We start from the raw sequence: 27,893 nt of genomic DNA on the forward strand, positions 1-27,893 counted from the left end.
ATAGTGGGTTGGTAACAAAATTAAAAGAATATGAAAATAAAACGAATAGTGAAAATATTGCTTCTTCAGTGGCAATGATGACATTTCTGAGGGTGGACTACACGAATATAGGAATATGTATAATAATGTATGTACCATACAGGATGTAAAAGAAAGACCAGACAAATTAAAATCTGCAGTATTATAATTTATAAGTATACACAGTAAATAGTAGGCGCATTAGTACAGTCGCTGTCGTAATATTATTATCTTCCTCTCCAGTCATATACTCATATAGTTTCGTATCCCTTACTCGCATAGGTACTCACTGCAGTATCCCACATTTATCTATTATAGTAGTATGCCTATAACCATGTATATTATTATTTTATTTTTTTATTTTACTGCATTGTTATTATAATATTATTTAATGTAAAGAACGAATTATTAATACCTACTTACAGTACCAATCGTAATTCAGTATCGAATAAACGTTACATATAAAGTGTACAGTGAACATTGCGGACACCTTCGTTAGTTGTCTCCGTTTTACAAGTGCATTTAACATGGCCAATTCATGTTCAACCAAGGGCGGCTCATAACTTGGACGACGGAACGATCGGACCTCCTACTAAAGTTAAAGAAAAGAAGAAAATTAACTTTATGCTTATAATTGATATTTAGTTATATTTATCGAAAAATAATTTCTATTAGAACGGAAATTTTTGAATAATATAGACTTCACCTTGTTTTCCACACAACCGCATGGACTACTGCAATCTTTATTCACCACTTATCACTATACCTAAATTCCCCATTCAATAATAGTGGACAGAAAGGTTTTTCATTGAATTTATTTCAACACTCAATATTACTTCTAATGTGCAATGAAATAAAATCGATAAAAATGGACCATTAGGTATTCCGTTTTCCTCATGTACCCTTTATCTTAATGAAACTAACTTGTATTTGTATTGATTAGGAAATATTAAATGACAATGATTGACGAACTTATAATTGATATTATATTAATTAATTTGGCATTTCTTTTTCTGTATGCGGTGTTTTGGTGCCTGGTGATCATGCGGCAGTGTGTGGGTGTGTTTAATTATGTAATAAAGAAATGTCTTAAGTAAACGTTTTTATAAAAATATCTGCAAAATAAAGCCAAAAATAAATAAATATGAATATATAACTCAAAAAGCAAACTAAGCATAAATATATCGACTCAAAAACCAAAATCACATTTAAATATGCAAAAAATACGCAACATATAGGATTAAATCTATAGATTTGCGTAACATAAAACAAATTTGTATTTCATTATTTTTATAGGCCTATATAGAAGTCGGCTGCCCTAGAGTTATTATCTACAAATAGTTTAAGAGGCGATAACAATAGATACCTACTTCTATTTGAGTGTCATAAGACATATTTAGTGTTTTTTAAGTGCTATCGGAAAATCGATACACCGTTGTACAACACGTATCCGTTATATCGTATTTTAAACGCACATTTTTACATTGCAAATTTTAATATTTTTTTAATTTCTTAGGGCATTAAAATCTCAGCCCCACATATTTAATTTAATCATGTATGGAGTTGTTTGGCCAAAACTGCGCTAATATCATATATACTACTATATATTTGTATTCGACAATATGGTTGGCAAATATTATAGATACGTAAAGAATGAGTATTTTCAATTTAAACAGGAATTTCGGACGGATTTGATTCCCTCTATACAAAATCGGAAACACGGCGTTAATGTTTAATTCTAAAAAGACCAGTGTTCGTTTGGGTGGCACCCATATTATATGACATTAACACGATGTGTAAAATATAATCGTAATATCTTGTTTCCAAAGACAAGCGAAATATCGTATGAAATTTTAGAACGTGTGAACCTGTGGTTTACCGCAGAATAGTTTAATCAATTCCCCGTCATTTTACATAAACGCATATTAAGTGTGTGTTTGATTACATGTTTGTTAGGGACAAAAGACAAAACATAATATATTATTGTATATTATAGTGATTTTTTTATGATCTAAATTTTAACTTATTCGTTAATTTAAAACCTTTGACTTTTTTATCGTTATAGATTTCCAAGCTTTATACTTTTTTAAATGACAATATTATTTTTAACTTCATACTAACGAAACATATTTTTTGTCACGCCTGCACCGAAAGTTTAGTTTTTTATGACGGTTGAAGCGTTGGAAAGCGACCTTCTTCCGTCCAGTGAGCGGTAAAGTGGGAATCCCCAAAAGTACTGAGCTCAGATATCAGGCGTATCCTCTGCCCAAACACACTAAAATCTATACTACGGTAGTACGGTCCTTATAAAACATAAACTTTTGGTTACATCTTATAATATATATATATATATATATTCATTATATTCATATTATAACCTCCATGCGTGACGCTTAAAATAAATAAAACCAAATCGTTTCTATTGTTTTCGTAGAATAGTCTGGTTGTTGCATAGATCCCAGCCTGAATTACCTTTTGCCGTGATGGCGCGATCAATGAACGCAGAGGCGTGACAAAAAATAGTATGTGTGGCTCGTGCGGGAAGGCAATTTCCACCCATACCACACAATATACTATTTCTTTGAAGCTTATCTGGGTTAGGTTAGATTTTATGGATTAAGGAGTTCTCAATATATATGTCGCATTCATATCACGTTATTGTACGTTACTGTACGAAATGGACAACGTTTGCATCTATTTCACGAAATTACACAATATGGATTATATTTCGTGAAATGGATACCTAAACCGTCATCAACGGAACTTGTTCCGTCATTTGGATGTCCATATAGCGAAAATTAAAAAAACTTAAATACTTGATCCTGAGCGGAGCAATGAATGGATTGATTTTACATGGTGTGTGTTATTTTTTTAGATTAAAGATGTTTTTAGATTAATGTTAAATTTAAATACAATGAATAATAATATAATTGCATTGTACACGAAAAACAGTTCTGAGCAAAGACGGTCAGTCAGTTTATGATATATTACTAAGTATATTTATGTATATTTTAATGATATTTTTGTGACTAAAGTAACTCATTTACCTATTAACATAGAATCTTGTTTTACATTTTCAATCCTTAGTTATAAAAGTTGAACATTTTATACATTTTTAAATTTTAAATTTGATGAATTTTGTCATAATAAACGATAATAAAAAAGTGTGCAAAAGTATTTTATATATTTTTTAACTGTTATTGAAAAAATATAATAGGAGCCTTGTATTAAATTTTCACGCTTTTTGAACAAACAAATAAAAACTATTGACATTTATAGGAAACAAAATTTAAAAAAAGGTGGGTAAGTGGATGTCGCTCTGCTGTACAATAGCTTACAAGTGGGTCACAAGTGGATGGTGTTAAATTTGAATTCAATGATATAATATCATTGTATAAGAAAAACGATTCTGAGCGAAAACGGTCAGTCAGCCTATGATATTACCAAGTATATTTGATGATATTATTGTGAATAAAGTAATTTATATATAACCTATTTACGTGGAGCCTTGTTTTATATTTTCAATCCATAGCTATAAACGTTGAACATTTTATAAATTTTTAACTACAATTATTAAATTTTATCAAAATTTAAATTTTAAATGCTTATAAAAAAAAATTGTGATAATGTATTTTTAATATTTTTCAACTACTATTGTAACAATTTATCCTTGTATTAAATTTTCACACTTTTTACCCAACAAATACAATTTTATTGATATTTATAGAAACAAAACTAAAAAAATTGAAAACAGACAATGTCCTCAAAAAGAGTCAAATTATTTTCAAAATTGTATGGTGTATAGAAAATGCTAATATAAACATTCAGTAAAATTTTAAAGTATCTACAGTCATACGTTTTTTAATTACAACAAGAAAATAAGAAAATCGTTACATGAGAAATCCTAAGATATACCTAATATTGTTGAAGAAAATCTGCCCTAAATTACTGCCTCAAACGGTAATGATAGACAAAAAAATTAAAAACACACATCATTGTAATATCAATACATTCATCGCTCCGCTCAGAATCTAAAATGAAAGTTTTTTAATTTTTATAAGGACATCCAAATTACGGATAAAGTTCCGTTGATGACGGTTTAAAGGGTTTCATTTCACGAAACATAATCCATATTGTGTATTTACTTGAAATGGAGAAACCGCGGTTCCATTTCGTGAAATGGATGTAATCATTGTCCGTTTTGTGAAATGTACAATAATGCGATATGGATGCGACATACATACAAAATAATATATTTATTTATTTAAGCGGAAAACGGACATAGTGATCATGTTGAGGGTCACCTTTAAGGTAAAACGGCGACACCAAAGTATTTTTTTACTATAATATCTTTTACATTTTTACTATTTATACATCTCGCGAGACAAATGTTCAACATACGAACCCCTTTTTTTTCTCTATAACTTTTCTTATTTAAGTATTAAAAAAATTTATAACTGAGGCATAACCGTACATACCAAAATTCTGGTGGTAGGCTTATCTTTTTTCTATCAAAATAGTGTTCTACCAAATTAGGAAATATAGGAGCCATAAAGTATTGTGTTTCAAATATAATATGTTATTGGAGTTGGACATACAAATCACAATAGTTATCACCTAAAAAAAATAACAAATGTTCAGATGTATGTTTATCTTTTTTAATACCAAATATTAAATAAGAATATTATAATAATTATAAATAATAAATGTATAATTTATATCAGTAAAAGTATTTAAAAGTGTATCCATAATTTATATACTTATTGGTCGATAAAATTTACATATGTAATAAAAACAATCAGTACTTTCAGATAAATTAAAATTTGTTACTTTATAATTAAACAATATAAATTGTTATCTCATCATATCAAAACTAATACAATTAAAAAGGTATATATAATATTATAAACCATATTAAAGTTTTTTCTGTAAATAATATTTTCAGGTATTAAGGTAACTTAAGGCAATAAGAAATATGTTTTTTTATTGAAGTTAACTTAATTTTAAAAACTGAGAGTAATATTATTGTAGTTTCACTGATTTACATTTAGTTATTGCAAAGTATGTCAGAACATGTCATATAAAAATAGTAGCGAAAGAAAAAAATTATGAATTATGAATATTACATTTGGTAGTACAAATAATTTTGTTGATTTTTTGTTAAAAAAAACTTGTTTTTTAAGTGATAAAAAATCATCAATGTATGAAATAATATAGTAGTTTATTACTTTTAAATAATAAAATAAGATATCTATTGGTTCAAATTGAATAAAGCCTTCAAAAAAAAAAAAAAATATATAAAATTAATAAGCAAGTATAAATGTAGAATTACACATTCTAAGTAATTAAAACTATTTTAATACTACTTAATATCAAAAAAAAAAAAAATAATAACATTAAATTATACGACTAATTATAACACCTAAGGCGAAACCATTTGTATTTTTCTATAATTGTTACTATACTGAATAGCCAAACCAAAAAAATTTTAAAATCAAATAATTTTAAAGTCTTAGCCAACTTATACAACTATTTTGAAATCATTAAATTACTATTTATCTATTAATATTTACAAAATACAATTAGTATACAAATTAAAATCATTTATCATTTATATTCTTAAAATTTAATTTTACACAACGTTCTAGAAGTTAACATTTTATATATTCACTTATCCCAAGTACATTATTAAATTAAACCTTTGTGTAACACAATTAAACAATTATTAATTTAGAAAAAAAAAAAATAAACAAGTAAAATCATAATTACTTTTTGTTTTATATGTATATATATTTATATAGGTATATATAAATAGAAATACATTTACATATATATTTATAGAAACAAAACATACATAAATATATATATACGTATATAATATATTATATTTACTTTTATGTTTTTTCCATACAATTATATCAATTACTTTAAAAAATACATTTATATTATAAGAAAAATGGGCTGGGTGCAAAAGTAATATTCACAGTTCTAATATTTACAATTTTTTCTTTTTTGAAGCATAATATAATAGTTATTATTCATCTATTTTCAACAAAATAATTTGTTAAATGAAAAAATTCATTTCAATCTGCTAAGTAGGCCTTAAAAAACTGTCAAAAAAAAAAAAAAAAAAAAAAAAAAAAAAGGAAAAGTTTAAGATTATTGTAAGTTCTATAAATCAAAATTTAGTTCGGATATATACAGCACTTGTGTCATGATCACTGTAACCTAAACGTTTTGCATGTTTAAATACTTCATTTACACTAGCCGTAACTGGACAAGGTTGTTCCAAAACATCTGACCAGTTTAACGATAAATTTAAGTCCTTCTGAATATGTTTTAAAGCTTGATGAGTTTGAAAATTACCCATCATCATAGCTATAATTAACAAATAATATTATAATCCACATTAAATCAAATTAAATATAAATTAAAATGGACATACCTTTTCCTTTTTCTGCTAACAATGGACATTTTAATGAAGTCAGTGCTAGAATTTCTAGCAAAGCTTGTTGCGGTATCATAGCTCTATCAGCCAGAGCCATACCTTCAGCTAATCCTGCTAGAGTTACCGCTTTGATAGAATGTAAAATCAAATTCATTTTTGTGGCTGCACCAACATCACCTAGTAAACCAATAGAGTAATATTAGGGTAATTTATAAAATGAATCAATATAATATATCTATTTACCTAGATACATTGATTTCTCGGCAATTGTACAAAATACTGATTTACAATCAGCGAATAAAGCCTGATCGCCAGCTGTCAAACAAATTAGTTTTCCTTCGTCTGCATCTGATTTACTTCCCTGAATCATGGCTTCTAAATAACGCCCGCCTCTACTCAATATAGCCTGTAATAAGGAGTGATACATCATAATAAAATAAATTGTTAACATTAAAAATTATACCATGATATTTGTAATAAAAATATTTAATATTTTGCTAGCAACAAACCTCACAAATATCTTGAGATGTTTCTGGATCAATACCAGTCATTTCAACATATCCTTTGGTTTTATTTATTTCGGGAAGTACACCGCAATTCCCAAATACCATCTGTAAAAATCACCAAATAGTAAATACAAATAATTATATATAAGAAGAATGACAAAAATCATACATCTTTAGCAACTTGTGGATCAGAAACACAAGAAAATGTTATATCTGCATCTCCTATAACATCTGATGGAGTTAATCCAACTCTGGCTCCTGCATCTTGAAACTTTTGACACTATAAAATCAAAAAATATACATTTGTAATTCATAAAATAACACATAGTTAGAATATTAAATAATAATATATTAACAAAAGACCAATGTCTGTTTTTATTGTTGAGATTTAATTATCATATTTAATTGGATTCTTATTATTTTATACACAAATATTTATTATTTACAATAAACTAGTTGTTTTGTAACCATAAACAATTATATTTTTTTAAGGTTTATTTTAATTTAATTATAATAAAAGTTGTATGTATATCATAAACCTACTTATCCAATATTTAATAGAGTAACATAGAATAAGTAATTATAGAATAACATGATTAGTGAAAGACGGTTAACTAGTTACCATATACAGGTCTATCAATAATCTTAACACTATTTATCTTTTTAGAAATCACTAGTCTTAACATGTCAATATCCTATTAAAATGTTATTAGTAAGAAGGCTAAGAATTATTCAGTAGTAAAATATAATAGGTACAATATACAAATGTGTATAATATTTAAATGAATTAAAAATATTAAAATAATAGGTACTATGATTTTTACAAATATTTTTTATGATTACGTTACATAAATAAAGACCGAGAATAACAGATTGCACCATGTAAGAAATAATAAATTCAATATAAATTTGATGAAAATGAACAACGATGAATATGTTAGGTAAGGTTATGCTTATAATAAACATAACCTAATCTAATACTGCATCCATGTATATATATGTAATATGTTAGGTAATACGTATAAACGATGTAGAAGTTAGTATACTGCTAATATAATAATTACAATAATATAAACTGGTTTTGATAATTTGATCCTGTTTTACCTATACGTAGTTGTATCTTTTAATACTAAAAAAAATTATGGTTTACTATACTACAACTTATAATGCAAGATAGATTAACCAGCATAATGCACCGACGCGACTATTAATAATTAGATCATTAGCCGCTGAAACATATAGAACGATTTGATGTACAAAATATATACAAACTTCAATCGAACTTCCACAACGTTGTGTTTAAAACAGAACAATGATAATCCGTGTTTACATAATATTGAATTTAGTGTTAATTGTTGATTGTAAATACTAAAAAAATGGCGTTTTAATATTTAATTAAATACAAAACAATAAATACTGAAATACTGCAGCAGATTGCAGATAACATACAAACGTTTAAGTTATGAACTGTATAATAGCATAATATGGTGTTTTTATGTATGGTGTTAGTCGATAACAATGTAATTATATTTTTACGTAAGTTAATTTAATTACATAACATTTCACATTAAAATGACTACCAATATAATAATATAGTAATGTCACGTGTTTTAGTCGATCGACTTCTAACAGATTACGATATAAATTTAATTTTTATACTATAACACACTTATACAAACCGTGTTCCTAATTAATAAAACGCACACGAAAAACTATAATAATAGCTATAAATATTGAAAAATGTCATTGTACAGTAAGTTGTATGTGGGTTGATAAACGTCACGACTCTAGTGGTTACTAGTTATAAAATAGGTAGTACCTAGTAAAAGTACGATATTATTATGCAACATATTAAAATATTATGAAAGTTTTGAAACTATTAAAACTATCGTAAGTTTTTATTTGATCGGTTATTATGTGTTGACAAACAATTCATTATTTATTATTAACTTTGAGCATCGCAATTTCACATTAATGGTTCGGCGGTTCGTGTGGTTCGATTATTTGAAATATATAGAATTTATAAGGTGGGTTTCCACTATACCGTGTAATGTAACATAATATACAACAATAAGTTGTATACCGTATATTTCCAACCAATAGATAGAACGGGTTACCAAAATTTTGCTATCTACGTCAACATTATGTTACACGGAACGGTGTAATGGAAACTCGAAACTCGGTTAATTGCATAGAGTTCCGTTGTGGTTAATGGTTATTACTTATTAATGAAAGTATTTACAATAAAAACTACTAAAATATATACCGAGTACTTTAAATATACGAAATAATATTAGTTAATATACCAAATTGAAAATACCTACGTAAAGAAAATTGTGTTAAAATAATAAATTATATTATATTAATTCTGATGTAAATTATAATATAATATTATATTTGATATTAACTAACCTAACCTTTTAAACAAATTAGGTTAAAAGATAGACAAAAGTTGATAGGGATAACCTTGACCGGCTGGGGAGCTGCATAAATCCAACAAATTAATATTAACTCCTGTTATATTTGATAAACATTTTGTTTACCCTAGGGTAACTAATCTTGAGAGTTAATTTTTGTAATTTAAAAATTACAGAACAGCTAATCTCATATAAATACCATTGATAATATTTTTTGTGAGATTTATATTTGCAAAATGTACTTAAAATCCTCAAAAATATATCACGTCAAACTAATGCGAAAGTTTTATTTAAAATACTCGACAAATGTCGTAACTAGTAACGTCGCTATAGAGTTAACAAAATTAAACGATTTCAACGTTCATAAACCGAAAGTCGACGAATGTTGTACCTACTCATGAATCATGATAAAAACATTGTATGATCGTAACGCAGTAATATTAAGTAAGTCCCAATACTGAACGGGAAATCAAAAATATACTAATAGAGTCCGGGGATTATTTTGAGTAAAATATAAAATCAACCATACGTATATAATGGAGACGAAGACGTGATGTAACATCATATAATTGTATGAGTTTCATCACTAAGAATTTAGATAATAAATAATATATAGGTATAGGCCAGGAATTTTGGAATTTTTATTTCTACCGTCGCTAGTATAATAATTATTATCGGCTTCCGATATAATTATAATATTATAGACTCTAGTTAACGAGATACCTACACCGAGCACCACGGATGAAGGTATGTTAAGATGACTGTACCACCCGCATTTCTTGCCTCCGCCTTACAAATGTACACAATATGATAAACGTTTATCGCGTCATAGAACTATTCAGGCTGTACTTATAGTTAAGACTTAAAATGTATATACAATATGTTGAGAACATTATCTGTGAAATAAATCTTTTTAATTTTTTGATCACTTAAACGAAAAAAGTTCTTATTGTTTCAAAATCCATTACTTTTGTGTTTTTAGTACCGATATCGAAAAGATAAAAACGATATTTCACAGCCAAAGTTCTCTTTTTAATGTGGTGAAAATTTGATTTCTTAGTTATGACTTTTAGTCTAGCTTTCTCGGTTCTTTTACGCGCAAAACCAATTTTGCTATTTTTTTACATTTGTAAGACGGAGATTACACATGCGAGTGTAGCATCTTTTTAAGTGAAAGAAAAGTGTTTTTTTAATCGATGGATAAAAATTAATCGAAGAATCACAGTCTTTTTTTAAGTCTGACGAGGATCAATCTTACCTATAATTTCACGGGACTCAATTCATAACAATATACCTTACAACTACCCGGGATTCAATTTGTCCTAATGGTTTTATGGAGAGTCAGTTCGTATGCAGCCGATCGATCGCAATTTGCAAAGGTCCAGATTTGGTATAAAGTTTGAGTAACACGCCCCTTGCACCCCACTTGTCATTAAATTATGAATACGTTACGCTGCACCACGTCACGTGATTAACTAATCGTAAAAAAATTCCGATCCTAACCTTGCCGATTATAATATCATAATTCGTTGCACTTCAGCTCTACACAATTATTGGCATAATAGATCTGTTTTTTTTTGGGGGGGGGGGGGGGGGTACATCATAAGTGGGTGGCAAGTTGACGAATATACGTCGAATTATTAATGATATTATTTATGATTCCTTTAAAAGTCGACGTATAAAACACAAATGTTACACTCGCCTACGCCCTACTGTCGGTGTATGAATGTTGAATTGAATAATGATTATTATTTTATTACGCTTTACGACACGCCGCTCTGCCACAATTTACCGCGAGGGTCAAGCAGCTGCGGCGAACTCGGGGACGTCAAGCGGGTCGGGTCTGGCAACGTTATTCCCAGCGATTTGTTATTGCCGCGAAAAAAAAGACAATAAAATTATAGGCAAGTTTCTATGCGCCGCCGCTTATAACGTGAACCGCGATTTTCCGAAAAATTCAATATTTTTGTCTCGGTATTTGCGGTTCTCGTTATACATCGAAAGTTCTTAAATTCATTTAGTCAGCAAAGCCGCTTTAAAACCACGGATATAGATACTAAGGTATCTATATCCGTGTTTAAAACTGATTATTTCCGATTGATGTATTATTGATTATGACCCGGTTTATCTACACGATTCCGGTTTCAGAGTTCTTCTAAAAATATATATGAATATTTTCTGATAAACTTCGAAATCAAAGTGTTTGGTCATTCGAAATGATAGGAAAAATATCACTAGGTAATAATCATGTTATTATCTATAATTACGAATGTACATAAATACAGCTGATATTATCTATTGGATCGTTAGGTAGATTAAAAACGCGCAACCCGTTTCTCGATGCGCATAAATTAAAACGATCATTAAATGCAGTTGTAGGTCTCTCTTGTCCGACGACTGTTTGTGACGGTTATTAATCGCTGCTGGCACGCGCACGACAGTGCACCCACGGGACGGCCGGAGTACGTTGGCAACACTGAGTCATCAGAGAAACTACTGGCTTCGGAGCGTTTAACACTGTCGTTCGTCAGTACTCAGTATCCGTAAAATATCGTTTCAAACATTACGGGGCCGACGGCATTTTATAATTTTCGTTTTTCTCACAGTTTACCCGAGTAAAGCGTCCGACAACTCGGAACAAATGAGATCCAACCGCCATATAAAACGCATTAAAAGGTAAACGCACAAAACGTATTTTGGAACAGTACTCATTGTCCGCGCCACACGGTCGAGAGATCGTAATGTTTTCCGAACAGATTCTTATTGTATACGAAATGTTGTTGTTTTAGATAACTCGAAAATGGATTCATTAACGATTATTTTGACGACCATCATACTACAAAAGCTCACGAATGCGTTGGACGCGGCGGCCACCGTTTGCGATAACGACATGGCTTGCAAATGCGCCAACAACACAGTGTCGTGCACAACATTAGAACAAGATGGAGCGTTCATCCTCCCGTACGGCACACAAGTCTTACGTTTCGACGATGTTCCTATCGCGATCGTCAACAACGGCACGTTCAAAAACGGCGAACTACTGCAAGAAATCACATGGGTGGCGAGCAAGATAAAATTGGTGGAGGCATTGTATCACAACGATCTTAAGTACTTAGATTTATCTAGAAACGATATTTTTAAACTGTCGGATGATACATTCCACAACTGTCTTCGTTTAGAGTACATAGACCTGTCTGACAATCAACTGAATATTTTATCAGACTACTTATTTTTACACACTAGCTCACTGACAACGGTCAATTTAGAGAAAAATCATTTTAGTTCAATATCAGAAAATTTATTCAAACATACTATCAATTTGAAAAACCTTAGTATAGGTAATCCAAATTTATCTTTACTAGATATAAATTCAATGACAAACTTGTACAAACTGGAATACCTTAATATTCAAAATTGTGGAATAAGAAATCTCAATCAAAGTTCCTTCGGTGAACATAATATGTATCTATATACTGTTATACTAAATAACTGTACACATTTAACATCGATTGACAACGATTTCATTAGTTCATCGCCAAACATTAAAATTATAGAAATTAACGATTGTGGTAGAATTGATTTCTTACCACCTAGCATTGTTTCTCTTAAGAACCTACAACATTTACAGATGTCAAATACAGAACTTCAACCAAGTTGTCAAAATGGATGGTTTAGCCAATGGTTCAATAATGAAACAACTACTGTTGTTGGTTATGAAAAGTATTCAAATTTTATTGAATCACTGAATGAAATTAACTGCCCACCAAAAATATACTATACAAACAGTCCTATTACATTACAGTTAACCAAAAAAGGAATTATTAATTGTATGGCTTATGGAAACCCACTTCCATCAATTACTTGGTTAGTGCCAGGTGGATTAACATTTCACGAAAATAAACAAGCCGATATAAATATATCACACCATCCAAACGTCCATAACTGGGATCTAAATCAAATAGTTAGTCAATCACTTTTAACTGACAAAAATGGATCTTTACATATTCTACGAATGCTAAGAACCCATATTGGTAACTATACTTGCTATGTATCAAATAAATATGGAAACAGTTCTAAACTAGTGGAAGTACATCTAGACAGTGAAGTATTTTTCAGTATCAAAATAAATGCACTGTTATTAGGAATATCATCAGCATTAGGATTTTTAATGCTAACTATACTATGTTGTGCTTTCAAGCTACTATTAATAAGGTTAGTATTAAAATAAGTATTTTTTTATTTATTCTTAATAACGTTTATGATAATTTTGTTATAGACTGAATTGTATAAAAAAACGGAGTCAACAGACAGAAACAGAAATGGGATCTACAGAAAAACCAAAAATTTTTCCAGCAGATGTTTAGTTGTAAATAATTGTTACATGAAATTGTCTTATGGTAATTTTTTTTTTATTTTACGTAAAATCAGTTAAATTTATTAAATAGTACAAAAATAAATTGTAAAAATATTTTTTTGATAATTTTACAGACTATTTTATCAACTCATAAATATTAAAATTGTTTGAATAAAATAATATTAATGTAATTGTATGCATTTGTACTTAAACTTTATAAATTAATCAAGAGTATGAATTTAAGAAAAAAAACCAAACGTTTTACAGCTAGCATTTCTTTAATAGGTAATTCTAAATATGTTTAAGTATAAAGAAAAAATGAATTAAGTAATTAAGCTTTAATAATTGTATTATAAAATAGCATAAGTATTATCATTGTTAGTAAATTTATATATTAAAATTATAAATACCATTTATAATAGAAAAATTATTGTTATTTTGTTCCATTTCACAATCAATTACATAAATAATATTAACTATAAGAATTTATACTTAGAATCTAAATTCATAAATTGTTATTGATCATTCAGCAATTATTGATAGAAATTAAAAATTATAATATCATTATAAGATAAATAATAATCTAACCTGACAAGAAACCATACAACAATAAGAAGATTATAGAATTAATTAAGGTTTTTCTATGCTTCTCAAAGGGTAGGGGTTTATAACTTTTTTGTTTTTAAAAAATATTCGAAATTCATAAAGTAAAGATAGAATTGTTAACTCATAATATTGGTGGTATTGGTATAAAATTAATTAATATTAAAAGTTCATGATTTAAAGTAAATTAACGGCAATATTATTTTTTCTGTAGGTCTATGTCGGCTAGTCCTACTGACGGAAGTGGAATTAAATTGGAATCTGCCATACAATAAAGATGAAAGTTGTGTATGTAATTAATAATAAAAAAATGTTATGTTGTTCAATTATATTTTCATATTATTATTGTTTATTGAATGTAGATTTTTTTGTATTATTTTTGTATAATAAAATAAAATAAAAAATGGATATTTATTATATTAAATGAAAAATAAAATGATTTTCATATTCTCTATAACAATTGATATCCACAATAGGTATTATAAACATCAAAATTACCTCACTAAAAATGTTATTTCATTTAATATTCATTAGTTAAGTGTTATTCAAAAATATTAGTTTTAATAGTTAGATAACACATTATTCTAAAAAACGGGAAGTAGATGACCTCTGCTATACAGTAGGTAAAAGCACACCTTAACTTTGAACAAGTCATTGAAATGTGTGTGTTAAATTTGAATTCATAGATAAATCATTGCACGAGAAAACATTCTGAGCGAGATTATATGTCAGCCACTAAGCATATTTTATGATATATTTATAATAATTTAATTAGTAATACAGTACCTAGATTGAATTAACTTTTGTTGAAAACATTGCATTTTAGAATTATGTATATAAAATATAAAAATATATGTTAAGTTTTAAGTTTAAAAATTGTTATTTTTCGTTTAAATATCATCCAAAGACCTATCTAATTTTGTCCAAGTTTAACAAAAAAATGTGTATAAAGAAATTGTGTTTTTATATTTTTAGGTTATAGTATGAACTTCCTGTGAGGACTTAGTATTCAAATTTAAATTATATAAAGCTAAGCTATATAGATTTAAAATTGTTAACTATAAAAAAAATTTGCAAATGTATGTGATTTTGTTGACAACTCAAATTGTTATATATTTATATATTTAGTTTCATCCAAATTTGAACTTATATCTGTTAAATAAACTGTATTTAATATTTTTTTGTAACAGTATATCCTTGTTATGAGGACTCTTTTTTTAAAATTTCATGATTTTGATAAATATTTTAAAAAATGGTAATTGAAAGGCGTATGTAACCTAAATATTTTTGAACTGTTATTGTAAAAATGCATAAGGAACCATTAATTAAATTTTTTCAGCCAGAAAAAATAATCAATATAAAACTAAAAAAAGGTGAGTAAGAGCGCATTGCTCTGCTGTACAGTAGGAAACAAGTGGATCACTGTAATAGACAATTTTAAATTTAAATACAATGATAAATATCATTGTATACAAAAACCTATTCTGAGCGAAAACGGTCAGTCAGAGCCTATGATATTACTAAGCATAATTAACAAATTATTGTAAATAAAGTAATTTATGCAAAACCTTGTTTTAAATTTTCCACCATTAGCTATTAAAGTTGAAGATTTTAAAAATTTTTAACTACAAAATAATTTTTATATCGATAAATTTTGTCAACATTCGAGCTTTAAATGCTTATAAAAAGATTCTGAAAATTATTTATGTTAATTTTTCTGCTTTTGTAACAATATATTAGGAGACTTATTCCATTTTCAAGCTTTTTGAACAAACGAATACAAATTTATTAATATTTATACCAAAAAAAAAAGGTGGGTAAGTGGATGTCACTCTGCTGTACAGTAGGTTACAAGTGGGTCACTGTAATGGATAGTGTTAAATTTGAATTCAATGATATAATATCATTGTATAAGAAAAACGATTCTGAGCGAAAACGGTCAGTCAGCCTATGATATTACCAAGTATATTTGAAGATATTATTTTGAATAAAGTAATTTATATATAACCTATTTACGTGGAGCCTTATTAGGCCTTGTCAATCCTTAGCTATAAAAGTTGAACATTTTATACATTTTGAACTACAAAATAATTATTACATTTTAAATTTGAACTTTAAATGCTTATAAACCAAAATTGTGCTCATGTATTTTTAATATTTTTTACGCTTCTTTACCTAACAATTAAAATTTAAAACTGACAATGTCCATAAACAGCTCAAAAAGAGTCAAAATATTTTCAAAATTGTATAGTGTATAGAAAATGCTAATATAAACATTCAGTAAAATTTTAAAGTATCTACAGTCATACGTTTTTTAATTACAACAAGAAAATAAGAAAATCGTTACATGAGAAATCGAGTGAATATCAAATGAACATTTTTTGATAAAGTTAGACAAACTTCTAGAAAATCTTGTATTACATTTTCAAATCTTAGATTAAAAAAGAAAAATTTTTATGAATTCTCAACTCAAAATAATTTGCTAATTTTTGTGATTTTTTCGTACTTTATGAAGATTTGAACTTTAAATGCTTATAAATAAAAACTGTGACTAAGGATTTTTAATATTTTTCAAATATCATTATAACAATATAGTAGGAGCCTTGTTTTACATTTTCAAGCTTTTTTACCTAACAAATAAAGTTTTATTGACATTCATAGAAAACAGCTCAAAACAAGTCAAAATATTTTGAACATTTTTTAATGTATAGAAAAGGCTAATATAAACATTCAGTGAAAATTTCATGTATTAAATGTATTATGTTCATTTGTTTTAGAGTTACATCAAAAGCCAAAATCGATTTTCTGGAAAACAGATTTTGCTTAAAAATTCCTGTTTTTCCTTAAATTGTCTTTTGTTTTTCACGGCGTTTTTGAAAACTACTGGGAAATTTAATTTAACCCCCCAAAATACCAACTAGATTCACTTTCCTATCAGAAAAGATATTGTTGAAGAAAATCTAAGCATTTTAACTGTCCTAAAAGGTGATGACAGACACAAAAATAAAAAATAAAAAACACACATCATTGTAAAATCAATACATTCATCGTTTCACTCAGAATCTAAAAATTGAATCTAAAAACCTAACTGAAAATTTCAGATGTAAGATCAATACATTCAGTGTTCAGAATTTAAAACTTTAAATTTAAAATGACTAAAAATAGCTAAATAAAAATAAAAAACGTTATCGTGTTTAGAAATTTTTAAGTGTTTACGTATTATATTTGTGTTTGAGTTACATGAAAAAGATAAAATTAATCTCATAAAAAAATCCAGTATTCCGCAATTTTTTTTTCTGACCTGAAATTTATTGTAAATTTTCTATTTTGACCTCTCGAAAATCAAAAGTACTAGCTACATTTGAATTTGGAATTAGAAACTCATCACTAGTATAAGTGACTTTATTATTTTAACTACTTCTCGTTTACACAAAAAAAAACATCATTGTAAAAGTAATACATTACATCAGTCACTGCTCAGAAACTATAACAGGGGAGGATATGGTTGGTAAAGCAACCTGTGTAATAAATATTTTACAAATAAGTAATATAATTTCAAATGTAGGTAACTAATATGATATTTCATGCGTCTTGACTATTAGCCAAATAGAAAAAATATATTATTTCCAAATGTTAAGACTGAAGCATTATTACTGGCAAAAACCATAAACCATTGTAAATATATTCATAACATCACTCAGAATCTAAAATACAATTTCAAATTTTAAATAGAGTGTATGCATTATTTCAACCTTCAATTAAAATGAACTACTAAAACAAACTTGTAGAAATAAAAACAATTAAACGTTTAAAATTTTAATCAAGATAGTAATTATATAGTTTTTATGCATGAATCAAATTCTTGGAATTTTGAATATTTTATTCACCACAAATTAATGAAGTTTTATTTGTTATAGGAATTAAAATAATTTAATCTTAGCTTTGCAAAATAATATCTATACTCTAGTCATTGTATGATGGTAATAATATACATTTTGTGCATAAATATCATTTGAATTAAATACTAAAAATGTGATAGCATCAATATAATTTGTATATATACTCTATTCCTTGTAAATTTACCAACTTTTTGTTTTTTTTTATGCACACACAGAGTATGGTGAAAATGTGACAATACAGTTCACTGTATTTCAACAATTCAACGTCGCAAAACACCACGGTGTAGTGAATAACATATTGTCATATTGTTTTTACCATACCGTTTGTGAGTAAAAAAAGTGGGTAAATTTAGCATGGAAGTTTATCTAAGAATTAAGTGTTAAATAAAATTAATCAAATGTGGGTGCAAGCTTTTTGTTTTTGGTAAAATTACTAGAACGTACTAAAATTGTTTTCTTAAAGCATTTTTTTTATTTGTATGGGAAAAAAAAGCATTGATTAGTTGCTTGTTTATCTACAAACTTCAGTATCAGTATTCACATTTTCAAATGTGTTTAAAATTTTTTTTTAAATTCATAATATTAGTTTGAACTCTTAAGAAATATGTTTTATAATACTGAATGTAAAAACTATATATTTCAGATTTTGTGAATAATACCAGTTTAAAATAATAGTATTAAATTTAGTTACATTATTATTTATGGATTTTAAAATTTTAATTCAATAAATTTTAAACAATTTAATAAAAATCAAAGTAAAATATCAGGTACTATTAATTTGTCTAATTATTGACAGTTAAAAATATTTCTTACCTTTTCTGGAGTTCTATTCCAAATGATCACTTCATGTCCAGAATTTAATAGGTTTTTGACGATTCCTGATCCCATATTTCCCAAACCAAGGAATCCAAATTTCAAAGGAGATGGTGTGATGTTCTTTTCCAATAAAGCCTTGGATATTGTTGTTATATCTAATGGGGGGAGTTCCTGAAATCATTTTAAGCCTTTATAAGCAAAACGACAAACAAATAGACAGTTATTTTTATATTTACCGGAGTGGTTACTTCAGGTCTGTCTAATAGAGTATTATTCCTCCGAAGCGGACTTGTATGGTTGTTCGTTAACCCAAGATTTGTAAGTATATCCGTATTATTATCTTCAGATCTACCAGCTCTATTGTTTAAACGGGGTTTTTTAGGTTTTTCTTTCTTAGGCCCATTAGAGGTAGATTCAACTGGTTTGGAACGCCTTTTTTTAGCCTTTTCAGGTAGTGGTGTTGATACATTGCGTATGTTTGACTGAAAATAAATTAATAACTTACGATAAGTTTTGTTCAACATGACAAAATTGCATTGTATTTTACTAAAATTTAGGAAGTCACATAGAGCTTTAATGTTTAGGACATAATGAAGAGTAAAAATCTATATTATCTGTTTTAAATTATATTTAAATCTTTTGAAAGGTGTCTGATATGTAATCGATTGGCTGCAGTCACTTATGTGTCACATAAAAAACTTGTAATCTCCAATTAACCTTAAGACTGTTGAAAGCAAACCATTTTATAGTGGTTGGATTTAGGCAATATTCTATATCCATCATGAGTGATGTGTGACTCTGTGTATAGTGACTGATCATTAGTGTGCACGACATGTGTTCCCTGCACACTTTAAGGGCGTTGGATGCGGTGAATTTTCTGTATTTGCCTAACACACGTTGAACATAGGAATAACAACCTAAGCGACTAATAAAAACTAAGGTACTTCTAGTTGTTCAATTTAAAAAATGAAAAGATGTTTGAAATGGTATACAAGTTTACTTTGCATCGGTCGAAGTACTTTATCAATTGTAACAATATTTTGATGAGAATAAATATTTTAAATTTTATAAATTTTTAATATTAAATATATTAAAAAAATATTAAAAATATGCTTCGAGCAAAAAAATCTAATACTTTAAATAATTATTTTGCATGTTACAAAATACAAATCAAAAGATCGTTATTAAAAAGAAGGTGTAAGTAATTGTTATATTTGAAAAAAATATTTTAATATAAAGAAATATCTCATTAATTTTGTTTTTAATATTAGGTGTAAATGTATAATTGTAATTATCGTATAAATAATAATAATACTTTATTTACAGAGAAAAACTCCATATCCTTTTACATATCCTAGGCGATTTTTCAAGAATGCTCAAACTTTCACCCCTCCATTTTATGTTTAAATTATGCATTTCATTATTATTTATTGGACATTTTGGAATTTTCAAGTGTAGTTAAAGACAATATTTTCAAATACTTAGATTTTTCACATTTAAGGAACATTCTGTGGCGATACATACATTGATTTTACAAACGAGACGCTACATATTTAAATGTAAAATGTAAATAGTATATTAAGACATTTATTTCAAGTATAATAAGAAAATTTTTGAATATTACACATATGCTTATGGGTTAATAAATCACCTAACCATTGTCAAAACAAAAGTAAATAAAAATATCATTTTCATTAACTATTAGGTACACATAGTATTTAGAGTAGAATAACTTAGAAATTTTATTCAAACTCGAGTTATGAGTAATTATAGATGTACAAATAATTCAAAATTTTAAAATACTCATAACTTGCTTCAAAATCAAAACATAATAAAAAGCCGATGAAATTGCCTAGATAAATAATCTTACATTTAAATTGTATAAGAAGTCAATTCGCTCTAATGTTCAAACTAATAGAGGTACAATTTGCCATGTTACGCGCTTTTTAGACGGAAACAACAAATGTCAATGTCTTTTTAATGCTTATAACCCCCAAAAAAATAACCAAGATAAAATTATCTAAAAAATATTTTTTTAAGTTGATTCACACTCATTTAAACATCTAAAATAATTTTAATAATGATACTCATATTGAATGAAAATAAATTATTATTTACTTTTGAAACATTATTGAACGAATGAATGAATTTATCTACAAATTGCCGACACTTTAGTATTGTAATTTAAAACATTTAGTCTTTACTTATTTATTTTAAATTAGACTGACTGATATTAAAAAATTAGATTTTTTTTTAAAGATAGATATACTATGAAATAGGCTTTCTTGTCGTATGCGTTCTACCACATAATAGTTATTATATGTATAAATATGTAGTTATATATTTATAAAAATAAAAAATATTATACTTTGGAAGCACAATATGTATATTTAGTTGTATACCAAAAATATTTTATTAAATTTTTAGCTTAAGAATCCTCCCAAACTTTCATTTGAGTGTGTGCATTAAAAACTATAATTTTAATCAAGTGGTAGAACACATACACAACAAGAATCTCGTAACCGCTAGTATATCACAATTTGTGGTAGAGCACATATGATAAGATGGCCGGCCTTCAAAATAAAATATTTAATTCTAATAAGTATTAAAATTATATTAGAAGTTTACAGAATTAAGATTATAGTAATGATTATTTTTACTGTTAAGAGGGCACACACTCACTATTATATTTCTGTCATACCAATGTTAGATTTAATATTATAATTAATTGAACTATTATCAAAATTAGAGGGTATGAAAAAAAACCTTATGTTCTTTCATTAGTTTTTAAGTAAGTTATGATAATTTTTAAATTTTAATACAGAATATTCTTAACTTGCTTAAAAATTAAAATATCATGAAAAACTAACGTAAACACGGATTATGTTTTTACTTTTAAGTTTGATAATAAGTCAATTCACTCTAATACTAAATCTAACAACAAAAAGTAAAATCTGCTGAAGGCAAATTTAAACCTATGTTATGCATGGGTCAGAGAAACAAATGATGCTAAGTGTGGTATTATAAGCAAGTTATGAAATGTAATAATATACCGGGTGAATCATTTATCATAAGAAATATTTTTTACTTAGTTTTAAGTTATTCAAAAACATTTATATATTTTTTTTAATGATAATATGCATTTTAAATACCTTATTCCAAACCAGAATATTTTTTGGAGTATTTCAATAATTATTTATGACAAATTTTAGATAAGTAGCTTATGAATTATAAGTACTTAAAGTTTAGACTTGCAGAGCCAAGCGGTATACCACAAAATGTTAGTCCACTACTTCGCTAATCTAAACTTTAAATAATTATAATTAATAAACAACTGTCAGAAATTAGAAATACACAAATGTAGTAAAAAATGTTTAATAATTATGCAATTCATACATTGATATGAAAAAAAATTTTATGAATTTTTTCTTTTTTATATATTTAATTTATATTTTATTTTATTTTATTTTATTTTATTTGATAATTATACGCCCCGAAGAGCATTTGGTTAACAAAAATAAGCGAAGTAGGTAAATTACATAAGTAGAAAATAAATTGACAATTATATATAGATAACAGGTAAAAAGTAAAGTGGTAGGACTAAAGTTGGTTTAATAGGTGTAACATTCTGTGGAGAGGCTGGTTGTGACCATACGAGGTGAGATGGGTAGGGATAGAGAAAAGAGAATGGTGTCTAGTAGAGTAAGAGGGAATGCGAAATGAAACAGTGGCTAGTAGGTCGGGGGAGTCGATGGTACCATTGAGGAGAGACGAGATGAACATGAGATCTGCGTGTTTACGGCGAGATGTCAGAGTTGGGATATTGAGAATGGAGCGTATAACGTTATAATCATGAGCTGTGTGCTCAATATTTAAAAAAAAGGCAGCAAAAGACAGGAAACGATTTTGTACTCGTTCCAGACGCAATTGATCACAGGCCAGATAAGGAAACCAAACTACCGATCCATACTCGAGGATGGAACGGACAAGGCTGAAGTAGAGGGTACGGAGACAGGTGGTGGAGGTAAAGAGGGATGTGTTTCGTTTGATGAATCCGAGGATCTTCAAGCTCTTACCAACAGTGACATTTAAGTGGTGTTTGAAGGAGAGTGTGGGCGATAGAAAGAAGCCTAAGTCTTTGATAAGATGGACGCGAGAGAGGGGGGAGCTGCCAAGGTGGTATGAGTGTAGTAAGGGGCTACGTTTCCTAGAGAAAGTCATAGCGTGACATTTGTCCAAGTTGAGGGGCAGGTTAAGGTGACGCGTCCAAACGAAGAAATCATCCAATTCGGCTTGTAATAAAAGGCAGTCAGAGGGTGAGTCAATTTTACAAAAAATTTTTATGTCATCCGCAAATAGGAGAACCTTGGCAAAAGAGAAACACTTATCTATGGAGTTTACAAATATTATAAAAAGAAGAGGACTCAGATGACCTCCCTGTGGAACACCAGAGGAAATTACTGACAACTCTGAAACGGCTCCTTTTAGTTTAACAAATTGTCTACGAGATGTTAAGTAGGATGCGAACCAGGAGATGAGTGGTTGGCCGATACCGAGCGAGTCAAGAGTGGCAATGAGAAGTCCATGGTCTACTGAGTCAAACGCTTTCTTGAAGTCAGTAAAGATTGTGTCAACTTGACTATTTGCTTCAAAACTGTTTAGTATGTAGGTGGTGAAAGAAATGCTACTGGTGATGGTTGACTTGCCAGGACGGAAACCATGTTGAGAGTCAATAATTAAAATATTTATATTTAACATTAATTTTTTTAGAACATCCTTTGTATATGATTGTTTTTATTAGAGTTCCAAATCAACAATAATATACAAAAATTAAACCGTTTAGGTATGATTATATTATACTATAAAAAGTACTCTGTATCTTTAAAATGTTTACCCTAGATCGCTAACCATACGTCGATGTGCCGAACACTGATTATTTTATTGTTGCTATTTTTAGGCATTTTATCTAATATCATTAAAGGGGTTGTATCTCTCATATATAATGTTCTATATCTATCTAGATAACATTAAAAAAAAAAAATGTTTTCATTTTACTAATATTATTTACAACAAAGTTATCTCCAAGAGTTTAATTATTGTTTTTATTAATTATATTTTTGAATAGAACCAATTAATAATAAATTGTTCATAATATTTATAGTATGTTAGAAATGGTTAGAAACAAAAGCGGATAACTATTGAGAGAAAAAATACTAGTTAATTATTAGTCATCATTATATTTTTATATTTATCAAAATGTAGAAGTAGGAAAATTACTATTAAATTTAATTTAATTTTACCTAACTATTACAAAAAATACTTGAATACAATTCTTAACTGTTTTCTGGATAACAAGTTTTGAAATTTAAATATAATCTTGTATGTTTATATATCAAATTGTAATTTTTAATTTTATAAACTTTAAATATGTTATGAATTTTTATTTAGGTCACTAACATATAACATTTTTAGATCATATTTTATAGATTTTTTTTAAGACATTGACATACGTAATCTAATAATAACAGTTGGCCATATACAATTTAATATTTGAATGATTGTATAGTCTGTCCAGCGAGAGAACGCCGCGCACCGACTAAAACTGGTTCCACCACGCAACACCCTGCCATAATGGAACTGGTTTCCAATAGCAAGATGACGTGCGGGGGGATGCGCAGAATCGGCGCATTCTCTTGCTGGACAGAGTATAGCATTTTGTTTTTATGGATAATTGTAAATATAAATTGTTTTTTATACATACATTTACAGATCTCTCCGGTTGAAGGGCTGGAGTTTCATTTTGAACTAAATTTTCAAATCTTGAATCAGCCTCAGATAATCCATTATTTACTCCCTAAATAAGTACACGATATTAGTTAAAATAACAATAAAAACTTAATAAAAATACTCACTTGTTCGGTTCCATGTTCTTCAATATGCTCTTCAATTGCTTTAACAGCCTCTCTGAAATGTTGAGTCTTACAACTATAGGTTAATGTGTCTTTAAACTGAAAGTATGGTTTTAAACATCCGAGTTCAATCCAGGCACTACACAAAAAAATTGTCAAATAAGTTGTTTATAATTGAATGCAGGTACCTCTTTGTAAATAATACAATTCACCACAAAATGGGTTAGTACTTAAATATTTAATTTGAAATATTATCAAACAGTTAATTATAACTTATAATAAATATAATATAGAATTTTAACTTACTAATTATTAGTTCCAAAGAAGAAAATACATTTGCAATTCTTTTTCGGTTTCTTAAAGAGTTGTGCAGTCGGCTCGCTCACCTAAAATTAACAAAATGCTTGTTTAATACCAGTACAAATGTATAAATAAAACAGAATAACTATAAAATCAAAAACTGAACGTGCTCAATGTCATCACACACTTGAACAGGAGAAAGTCGTACAACAATAAAAAATGATAACTATATAACATTGTAAAACATTGGCATGCGTGAATAGACCCCAAACTGGCCAGGGAGTGCTTGTGTGCACATTGTTCGGGAAGAAACTAAATAATTGAAAATATTACATAATATTTATCATTAGGTCATAATATAATGTTAGAATACTGGGCCGTATTTCTCTCAGTACGACCCGACAACAAGAATAATACATATTTAAATTACAACAAGTACAATACAGTATGTGCGTAGAACGAATATGGTTCATATATATGGTATTCCCACGTCAGCGGACTATATTCGAGTCAAATCAATCACAGCCGATGGATGGCAACATTGATCAGCAGGGGTCCGTAAGGTCGGCAGTATACAATAAATAAAACTACAATATAAACTAAGTGTACTGCATATCTACGGTTCGTGAACGTTGACATTGGACAGTCAGTTATGATTTCTTAAAATATATAATATGCGCCCGACGCACCAAAATATATAAATCGACGAGCGTATAACAATGATAACAATAATGATTTGAGTGTGCAACACACATAAAAAAACATAATATTACTAAATACTAGATATTATTATTTACAGAGACGGAAAAAATACTCACGCGTCCTGGCCATGGCGGGAAACCCTTCATCTTGGCCCTGTGAACAGAAAAACGGACAACGGTCATTATCGACGCCGTAGCAGTAAATCGCGCTCTTTTTCATTTATTCGCGCTAATATTACTAAATGTCGTCCGCAAGTCGTGCGGCACCTGCGAGATACTCACCAAACTAAATCGTTCACTTCGTAACTCCATTCGGTCGTCATTTTCAATTTTCGGAGACGGACGGCTGGTCGACAGGAGAAAAAATTTTCAAATAATCAGGCACGCAGAGAGGATACTGACGATATGACATCGGCGGGCGATGGTAGTCGAAAATAATGGCGGCTGCGGCGTGTCCGTGTTGTTGTGGTTCGACGGGGAAGAGGGGGACGCTCAGCCAACAGTCCCCCACCCGTTGTCCCGCGCGCACGAACGTTATCGTTGCCGCCAGTGCGGCCAACGTTACGGCCGCGGCGGCCGTTATTCGGACGCCGCGTCCTTTTCGCGGCAAAAACATTGTGGCCCGCGCGTTAACCCGCGCGCGCGCACAACAACGATACATTTTAAAAACGACAACGGACAGCAAGTATTGCCACGGAATAGATTAAATTGCGCCACACGCGAACGCGGGTAACACCGAACACACGCGCGCCAACCTAACCGACGATAGTGGCGTCGTCGGTCGACGGCCGGATGATGATGATAATAATAATAATACTATTATCATAATTATTTTTTTAATTTTATAATTTTTTATACCGAACGGTCTGGCGGACGGCGGTCATCTATAGATAAAAGATGTCGCGGCGACCGACGTGTCGATGGCAACAAATACTATGATATAATATGACAATATGGTAACAACGTCGTTTTCGTTGTCGTCAGTCGTCACGATATTATATATTTTGTTATAATCTTATTTATTGAAAAATACGATTAATCTTATTTATTGAAAAATACGATAAATGACAATCGTTGTTAGCGAATGTTGTGTTTATTGTTTCGCCGAAGTAGGCGGACATAGTAGCCGCGCTTACGGACGGTCCCGCAATAATTGCGCGCGAACGTACGCCGTAAAAACACGCACGGAAGTATAATTATAATATTATATCCGTCGCTCACGGCAATCGATGACTGCCGCGTTCGCCGTACCGAAACAATATTGTTGTTGTTGTTATTATGGTTACGATATAACAATATTTTGTTAGCCGCACAAATCGCCGGGCAATTTTTTTAACTTTCTTCCCCGCGATAAACGCGTAAAAATACGTAATAATAATAAATTAAATAGCACTATTGAAATTATTACGGTACGCTTGTCACACTAAAATCGTTTTTTGGAATAACATTTTTCCTACGCCTATTTGTTATAATAATAAAACAATAAAATTTGACTTTTCCGGCTCCCGCCGAGTGGAATTCTAACAGGCGAGCTCGGTGGTTGGAATATATTTTGAATTTCGTGTGATTTGGTTTTAGTGAACACGCGTTGGATACATCGTAGTCCGTAGACAACCAACCACGGCCTCCCGTAAGAATCACATCCAACGACCCAAGTGTTCCAAAATATGAATTAGGTACTTTCTAAACACGATAATATTTCGGTGCAGATATTAGACCAAACTTTACTAAAACATGCTACACGCGTGTATAGAGTTACTATTGAATCTCGACAATTTTATAATCGTCAATATTTGTATTTAATTCCGAATGCGTTTTTTGAAAGAAAGAAATTATTTTTTGTTATTTTCTGAATATTCACGGCGACGACGACCGACGCCGTATAATATGAAAAAATGCACTCAAATTTGGTTGGTACGGTT

At 28.8% G+C, this 27,893-nt stretch overlaps 2 protein-coding genes across 4 annotated transcripts; one reads left to right on the forward strand and one right to left on the reverse strand.

The window, feature by feature from the left end:
• Positions 1-5,911: 5,911 nt before the first annotated feature.
• On the reverse strand, positions 5,912-26,437 carry LOC132944536 (cytokine-like nuclear factor N-PAC). 2 transcript variants are annotated; one of them, XM_061013940.1, is made up of 13 exons: positions 26,254-26,437; positions 26,089-26,125; positions 25,277-25,356; positions 24,974-25,109; positions 24,823-24,915; positions 19,298-19,543; positions 19,059-19,232; positions 7,142-7,252; positions 6,976-7,077; positions 6,710-6,872; positions 6,464-6,643; positions 6,221-6,396; positions 5,912-6,128 (listed from the first exon to the last, which is right to left on the reverse strand). In XM_061013940.1, the coding sequence occupies exons 1-13, from the start codon at positions 26,292-26,294 to the stop codon at positions 6,102-6,104; spliced, it is 1,566 nt and encodes a 521-aa protein (XP_060869923.1). In that variant the 5' UTR covers positions 26,295-26,437; the 3' UTR covers positions 5,912-6,101. The 2 variants fall into 2 exon arrangements, with proteins under 2 accessions (XP_060869923.1, XP_060869924.1); XM_061013941.1 differs by having other exon boundaries at positions 6,118-6,396.
• Positions 11,821-15,535, forward strand: LOC132944537 (leucine-rich repeat-containing protein 4-like). Of its 2 annotated transcripts, XM_061013943.1 has the most exons (4): positions 11,821-12,065; positions 12,179-13,601; positions 13,666-13,786; positions 14,561-15,535. In XM_061013943.1, the coding sequence occupies exons 2-3, from the start codon at positions 12,190-12,192 to the stop codon at positions 13,751-13,753; spliced, it is 1,500 nt and encodes a 499-aa protein (XP_060869926.1). In that variant the 5' UTR covers positions 11,821-12,065; positions 12,179-12,189; the 3' UTR covers positions 13,754-13,786; positions 14,561-15,535. The 2 variants fall into 2 exon arrangements, with proteins under 2 accessions (XP_060869926.1, XP_060869925.1); XM_061013942.1 differs by having other exon boundaries at positions 13,666-15,535.
• Positions 26,438-27,893: the final 1,456 nt, after the last annotated feature.

Source organism: Metopolophium dirhodum, chromosome 5 (assembly GCF_019925205.1).
Source record: "Metopolophium dirhodum isolate CAU chromosome 5, ASM1992520v1, whole genome shotgun sequence".
Classification (NCBI taxonomy): domain Eukaryota; kingdom Metazoa; phylum Arthropoda; class Insecta; order Hemiptera; family Aphididae; genus Metopolophium; species Metopolophium dirhodum.